An 8,258-nucleotide genomic window follows, 5' to 3' on the forward strand; every position below is an offset into this window, starting at 1 on the left:
TATTTTGGATGGCGGTTTGACAAAAAATTGCCCATATGTCGGTTCTTAGAAGACAAAAGGGAACTTAAGAACAAGTTTGAACAGTAAACAATCACAATCTAAAGGGAAAATAAATAAGGCGATTTTTAGTTAAAATTTTCAGTAAGTTTTATTTTAACTAATAACTAATAATAGAGAAACATTTAGGAATCACGTAAATAGTGTGTGTTCGAACAAATTGATAGTAAAGTAAATTGACATTTCCTAGGGATTTTTTGCACTGCACTTATGTTAATATTTATTTATTTATTTATTGTACTTATTTATTATTTTTGGTTAATAGTTTTCAAATTTATTAATTTAATTATTAAACATCTTATAAAATTTTCACAATGGTAACACATAATTTACCTAATTTTTATCTAATTTAATTTCTATCTACTCGAAATTTTGGTAAATATCAACATTTGCTGCCATACCGACATAATTTGTTATTTCCCTCAATTTATCATCAATTTACTCGAATTCGCACACGGCCTTATGCGTTAATTAAACTGATATCCAATATATTTTTAAGTTATAAATTATTTCCGAACACATTGCGCATTTTGACAGCTCGAAGTTATCGATAACAATTTCATGTTTTGATGAAACGAAAGTAAACAGGTGACTGTCAACAATTAATTTCTAATTAACAATATTCCGTGCACTATTTTGTTATAATTTTTGCGCTTAAATCAAAAAGTAATTTTTAATAATCAAAATGGGGAATAAACAAATAAAACAGCATTTGGAGACTGCACAAAAGACCGGTATTTTGAAAATATCCTTACAGCGATTACAGGAATTTCCGCCGCAGCTTAAAACTTATCCCAACGTATTGAAGACAATGGATCTGTCAGAAAATAGATTCGAAAAGATTCCAGACGATTTAGGTCGCTTTACGCTGTTAAAACATTTAAATTTAAGCGGAAATAAATTAACTGAACTGCCGGATGTAATGGGCGATTTGATCAAATTAGAAGTTTTATTGGTTATGGATAATTTTCTAACTAAGATTCCAAAGACACTAGCAAATTGTAGTCATCTCAAAACCGTAAATTTAAGTCATAATCAAATTCGAGATTTTCCTGTCATGCTGTCTGGACTCAAGCATCTGGATGTACTGGATTTGTCTCGGAATCAAATTACGAGCGTGCCCAATGAAGTGGGCACACTATACATTACCGAGTTAAACTTGAACCAAAATCAAATATCATCCTTATCGGAAAATATAGCGGCGTGTCCGAAACTGAAAACATTGCGTTTGGAAGAAAATTGTTTGCAGGCTTCAGCTTTCACGCCACATATACTTAAAGAATCAAAAATATGTAATCTGGCTGTCGATGGTAACCTCTTTAATAACAAACAGTTTACGGAGCTCGATGGATATGACAGCTATATGGAACGCTACACTGCAGTGAAAAAGAAAATGTTTTAATAATTAATTGCCACTATTATAATTAATTTATTATATATCTATTAAGTCTAGTGTATTCACAATTTAATATTTTTGCCTTGCAATTTGTGTGTCAGTAACTTTTTAATTGTCTAATTTATCTAATTTATAAAAAGTAAACTTTGGTATTAATTCTGTTATTTGTTAAGAGTATAGAAGCCTGCGTTTGTGATTGGGTCCAATTTATATCAACTATTTTTGTAAACATTCAATATTTTGGATAAAACAAAGTCACAAAAAATGTATTACAAATAATTGCTTATATTCAAGATTTCGGATCCCAAATTTGTAATTTAATTGTAAAATATTATTTATATTTATTATTGAATTTTTAATAGAGTCAAATTAATTCTTGTTTAATATTGTTAAATAGTTTATTTCTAAATTCATGTAATATTTCCGATAAATGTTTATAAAAATTAATTGCTTCTACACTTGCCTTCCTTAGTTTTTCATGGTCGTGATAGATTGAAACCGTTTAAGTACGCACGTAGTTAGAAGGTTACTTAGGCGCAACATTTTCTGGTACTATGTCGTTTGAAAAAGGGAATTTATTTAGGTTTATTTTCATAGCATATCACAATCAATTCCTGAAAATGTAATAATAATTATTATTAATTATTTAAAGTTAATTTCTATGTTATTGTAGTATTATTGATAATGTGGTTAGATTACGTTAGGTTGTAGTGGTAATGTAGTGCCTAAAATCCGCTTTAGCTTAAATAATAACCCCTTGCAGTACAACGGAGTAGAGTTGTTCACACGCAAACCAAAGGACCCGTAAAATGATCGCAATGATTAGCGTACTAACAAAGTGGACTTCTCAATTTAAGTAAAAGTTGACCAAACTGACAAATCTATAAACTTACCAAGTCTCTCATTTTCAAAGATGATAGTTTTATCAAGTCAGTAAGCAAAATGGCCCCAAATTTTTAATTTTCTTCTAACCAACGATGTACACGGACACATTAGTTAAAGTACAATTCGGAAAAGAAATGTCCAGCTTGGACAAGAAATGTTCAGTTTGGACAGAGAAATGTCCAGTTTGTTTAGCTATACTCAGATATTTTTGTTGAAAATGTGGTGCTCAACCATTTTCATAATATTGGCAGGGCATTTTACTGGAGATATATGCAATATGTTTATTACAAGCGATCAATATTAACTATTGAGATATTTAGGTCTCTACATACAAGAATTTTTATTATTACTTTAAACGAAAGCATATGGAACTTAAGCAACTGCATTAAATACTGATATCATTGTAAAATCGGAAGAAGTCAAATAAGTGAATGTATGACTAGTAGAAAGTCTTACTTAGGAAAAGGACGTCCAAGTCCAACATTTCATTGAAAATAAAATTTATATTGTCACATAAACTCGAGATCTCCATAAAGTTTAGGATAGCAAGAACTTCTTTACAATAGCTTACAGATGTAGTATTAAAATTAAAAATAAAAAATTCGATTAAAATGTTTTCGACAGCTGGTTTATGATTTCGTTCTAATATTTGTTAATGAACTCCCACTGCACATTAAAAAAACTCCAAGTTCGAAAATATAAGTCAAGTACGGGTCTAGATCAATTGGCTAATGAACACTGGCTCTGAGCTTCAAATTTGGCAGGGCACGAGATCAACCCTTGGTATTTGCAATTTTAAAAAATTATTTAGGAATAATTGAATATAAGAAATAATTCCAAGACCACTGATGGGTACTTGGCAATACTCGAAATAGATGTGTGGTCAGTAAAAAATTCAATTAATTAGAAATAATGAAATCTTATTGTTGTAATTTACTACTGTGCGATAAAAACCTTTCTATTGAAAACAATACTTTATATTTTAAAATTTAAAGAATTAAGAAGAAGTATTTCTATAGAAAAAATATATTTTTAGAAACAAACTAAAATAAATGATTAAAATTGAAAAGTTTTTTTATTGAAAGAAACAGTTTTCAAGGGAATTAATTCGAATGTAGCTCATGAATGCATACCTAAAAGTATGCTATGATAAAATTAAAATATTTTACTTGTTGAATTTTATGGGAAGCTCGCTATAAAAATAATTCTTAAATAAAATATTTTTTTAATTCTATCGAAAATAATATTATATATGGATAATTTCTCTATATGGAAATGATAGGAGATTCTGGGTTTGCGCTGGTTCCTTAATAAACAGGTTTTAGCAATTTCGAACTAAGAGTTGTCGATAGTGACGTAAGTCCCATGTTGGTCAGCAGATGTGTTTGTTGATAGAAAGTACTTAGTTTTTTTTTACTTATTTACTATAAGACCCATTTGTTTCGCTTATTGTTCTAAGTTTTAGAATGCCGCACTGACTGCATGAGAATCAATCTCGTCGATACGTGAAAGCTTCATCATATTTTTGTAAAACATTGTGCCCCAGTATGGTTGAAATTTGCTAATTGAATTATCGTTTCCAACATTATATTCAAGAAATCATATGACAAGGACTTACCCTATCTGAAACTTCAATTGGTATTAAATGCCTCTAACCTCGAAGTTCTGCCGGACTCTAACGGATCTAATATATGTTGTGTTTCAATTTGTTTTTCTTGGTTATTTAACATTTTTTTACTGTTTGTCGATATAGCACAATTTTCGAGTATGTCGGGATTCAAAAGTTTCGAATTTCACTTGAAAAATGCCAACAACAGGGTTGTGTAATCAATTTTTCTTTCCTTTTTTTTTATTTATTGAATCAATTAAAAAGTCTAACAATAATTACTTAAATCTAGAATATTCATTCAAAGTTTATGTCTCTAACTAAACTTTCATTGTTTAAAGCGTAAAGATTCTTAATTTTTGATTTCTAAAATTTTTAACTTGTGATACATTTAAGACGCATTAAAGGTATGCCGGTAAATTCTATCTTTTAAGACGGGATATATTTCTTGTTCTGGTAGGATATTGAGCGAGTGGGTTTGGATGTACCATTATTTAAGTGTCATATTTCTGTTGTAGGAGGGCTAATTCGTCTTTGACTAGAGGCTCCTGTTAATGAACGAAGTAATTTTGACTGAATGCGCTGTATAACATCGATGTTTGACCCGCTGGCTTCACCCCAGAGTTGGGCTCCGTAAGTCCATATGGATTTAATCATAGTTTTATATAACAGGACTTTATGAACAAGCTGTAATTTTGAATTTTTATTGAGGAACTAATACAAGTTACCGATGACAACCAGGCACAGAGGTAGGCCAAGAACAAGATGGGATGAGAACGTGTATGGTGATGCAAGAACGATTGGAGTACTGAACTGGAAGAGAGTAGCAGAAGATAGGGACAGACGGAGGCAGATCGTGAGGGAGGCCAAGGAGAATAGTGCCAAATAAGAAGAATAAGAACTTATACAATTTAAGGAATTTTAGTTTTATTTGTGTTTTTTTTTGTGGCTATATGTTGTCGCCATTTAAATCGTCGTTCGAAATGAATACCAAGATATGTAACGCTTTGGGATACTGGTATAATGACGTTATTGAGAGTTACGGGTGAACGAGTAACTTTTCTAAGTGTAAAGGTTTTATGTGTAATTTTTTGCTCATTTACGCGAATGCGTCAATTGGTCAGCCAGTTTTGGACGTCCTTGAGATGAGTCTGTGTAGTCAATGAAAAGAATTTCATATACCACTTGTGACTAGTACTCTATTTTTTTGTTTAATCAACTCCTCATATCTTAAAATAGAGAAAGATAACAAGATACAAATCGCGATTTCGGGAAAGCAAGAATATTTCGGTTGAGTATAGCTAAGACTTTCGACTTTAACTTTATTTAATTTTAAATGCCTCGCTTAGTGAAGATCCTTATTCCTGAAATCATCCCAAATTTTTATCTCATATATTTCTTTACAAGATTATTTTTCTATTTCATAAATAATTTGAGATGATATGAGATGATCGAGTCAATAAGATCATCTCATCTCAGGTAATTGTTCGTATGTAAAGTTCATGGCTTTTTATTTTAAAAATTTCAACAAAAGTAAAATTAAAAATAAACAAAAGCAAAACAATAATATTTATAAATTTTAAAACCAAAAAAAAAAAACAAAAAAAAGAATAAATGAACACTTGTTCGCTTTGAACGCGCACATCCTGCGTGTTTTGTGTCTGTTCCATTGACAAAGGTGGACGCCGGAAGGATATTCCTCTCAATTTCGTTCATTGTTTTCACTTTCTGTGGTACAAAGTGCGCATTGTTATGCTTAATTCATTTGCGTACTCCTTGGCAAATGTCCAGGAGTAAGTGCGAGGACGTGTATCTGGCATTAGATTCTATTTTGAGTTTCGGTGTCTGAGGATGTGCTTCACTTACGCGTGCTACACAGGAAGTTTCCGCTCAAATGCTTCAATTCACATTCAGACTTCATTGTCTTGAGTTTGAAGTTTTATTTTCGTTTTCTCAAATTTATTTTTTTTTTGCTTTGCTAAATTTATCAAATTCTTTCTCTATTATGCGGCACATTAGTTAAACACTCAAACAAGAGGTTTGGTATTAGTTCCCTCTTTTAAGTAAAAAAAAATGTTTAATAATAGATCATATGAGTATCGTATGATAGTATTATTATGTATGTCAATGTTCTACTATAGATGTTTGCAAGTGGAGAGTGATTATTTAAAGATCACAGTTAAACATAAAATGAGATATCAGCTTACGAATTTGCTTAATAATAGTACCCGAACATTATTCCGGTATTGAGAAAGTACTCGATGCGATCTTAGTCACAGATACATGCAAATAACTTTTTTTAATCATAAATTATAAAAATAAGTCATTATTTTTCATTAAGAACACATGTGTCAATTATTCAATCAGAAGGTATATGGCGACTCATTTAAGGGGAGGGGGTTTTGAAAACTTATGAAAACATTCATATCAAAACATTTAATTAAAAAATCTACTATATCTAGTGCAAAATACGTAGTGTAAATTAGATTTGAAAGGGATGTGGAGTTTAAACTGTCTGTTATATATACGCCACTACATTTAATGAATAATCTATTTACATTCCATTTACATCTATTTACATAATCTATTACATTCATAACATCACGTACCAGCTATTTTCACATTAACTGTGGTCTAATCGTGATGACTGCGTGACCTTATCGTGAGATTGTTATAACCTTATGATTCTGATAAGACAGGAATGTGTACTGAGCCATTGTAATGACGATGCAGAGGTGATGTATTCCGTTAAGCGGATTCTGCAGAGGTTGTTACAATGTAGAAAATATAGAATTCAATAATTACTTAATTATTAATGATAAGATGGTACACAAACGGTTTTTTCACCAGTTAAGGAGCTGGAGCTGATGTATATGGACCAGGCAAAAGATACTTCGAAGCACTGGGAAGAAATATAACCATTTTTCAAGTGGAGATTGATAGATGCGCCATTTTAAACATTGAACGCAAAAACTGGAATCATGGTATTACAATACTGACTGATAGTCAGCCAGCTATAATGGCACTCATGCCATATCAGGTTACATCCAAACTGATATTGGAGTGCATTGACAAGCTGAACATATTTGACTGGAACAATCAGGTGCAAGGTAATAAAGTAGCAGACAAACTCGCAAGTAGATGCGCGGCTTTAGTAATGATAGACCTTTCTGTGGTCTAGGCAAAGGAACTCTATTCCTTCTTATGAACGGCGCAGAAGAAAAGGAAAGAGAACAATATTGAGAAGAATTACCAAGATTAGCGCAATCTGAAATGCTTTCAGGGATTTACCACCGAAAACGCTTCAAGGATTACATAGAACTAACAAAGAATAACTTACGAATTATTACCCGAATATTAACCGGTCATTGCAGATTGAATTATCACCTAACAAAATTGGGAATCTAATCCAACTCAGACTGCAGATACTACAGAGAAGAGAGGGAAATCGCATATTATGTGCTAGGGGAATGCCCAGCATTGATGCACAAGCGAAAGAAATACCTAGGAGGGTATTCCATGGAGCATAGGGATTCAAAGCTAGAAAACACAGGCTCTATACTGTCTTTTATGAAAGAAATTAGATTTAGAGAAGCACTTTATTCTGAATAAGGTGCACAATACTACTAATTGTATCACTACTAATAATAACTTTTTATGTTTTTATGTGGGACTACTACCAGTTTGTAGACTACAAACATCAATGCCGTGAAAACAGTTTCTTCACTGGCCTGATAAAAATAAAAAAAGTGAATTATTTGAATCTCCAGAGTTATATCTGGAAGATCAAACAGTTTAAAAAGTATAACAAGGATTAAAAATTACAGGAGGGTTTACCAAGTATAGCACATTCAGATAATAGAATATAGTGTAAGGCGACCTTTTTAGGCAACTTTAAGAGTATCACAATGGGCAATATATGTTTCCGAGTGGGATTGCTGATAGTTTTATCAGCACACGCCCTCTCAACTTTACCTAATCTAGTGATTAGAACTATACTATATATTTCGAATACTAGTGAGATTGAGACTAGTTTAAATTCTATGTGATTTACAATTATAGATTAATTAATTATTATTAGCGAATCTCTTCATACATAAAAATTCGACTTAATTCAGTAACATGATTCTCTTCAATCGATATGGAGAATTCTCCACAGCTTTTCAACAATTCGACAGCTCTTTTATAAAAGGTTGGATTTTTGGCCTCAAAGATTAATCGTACTTATTTCGACGATAACCTTTTCTTCTCATTTTCCCTGGACCATTTTTTTAAAACTCTGCGAACTATTAGTCGCCACTGGTTGTCCAAGTA

General features: G+C 31.6%; 1 protein-coding gene across 1 annotated transcript; it reads left to right on the top strand.

Moving 5' to 3' along the window:
• On the top strand, positions 1–1,716 carry LOC119667331 (leucine-rich repeat-containing protein 57-like). Its single transcript, XM_038076621.1, has 2 exons — positions 1–141; positions 557–1,716. The coding sequence occupies exon 2, from the start codon at positions 743–745 to the stop codon at positions 1,457–1,459; it is 717 nt and encodes a 238-aa protein (XP_037932549.1). The 5' UTR covers positions 1–141; positions 557–742; the 3' UTR covers positions 1,460–1,716.
• Positions 1,717–8,258: the final 6,542 nt, after the last annotated feature.

The sequence above is a fragment of the Teleopsis dalmanni genome, chromosome 1 (genome assembly GCF_002237135.1).
Source record: "Teleopsis dalmanni isolate 2A chromosome 1, ASM223713v2, whole genome shotgun sequence".
NCBI classification, from domain to species: Eukaryota; Metazoa; Arthropoda; class Insecta; order Diptera; family Diopsidae; genus Teleopsis; species Teleopsis dalmanni.

Coding starts and splice junctions, on each gene's coding strand:
- LOC119667331 (XM_038076621.1), top strand. CDS start 743: ATGGGGAATAAACAAATAAAACAGCATTTGGAGACTGCACAAAAGACC.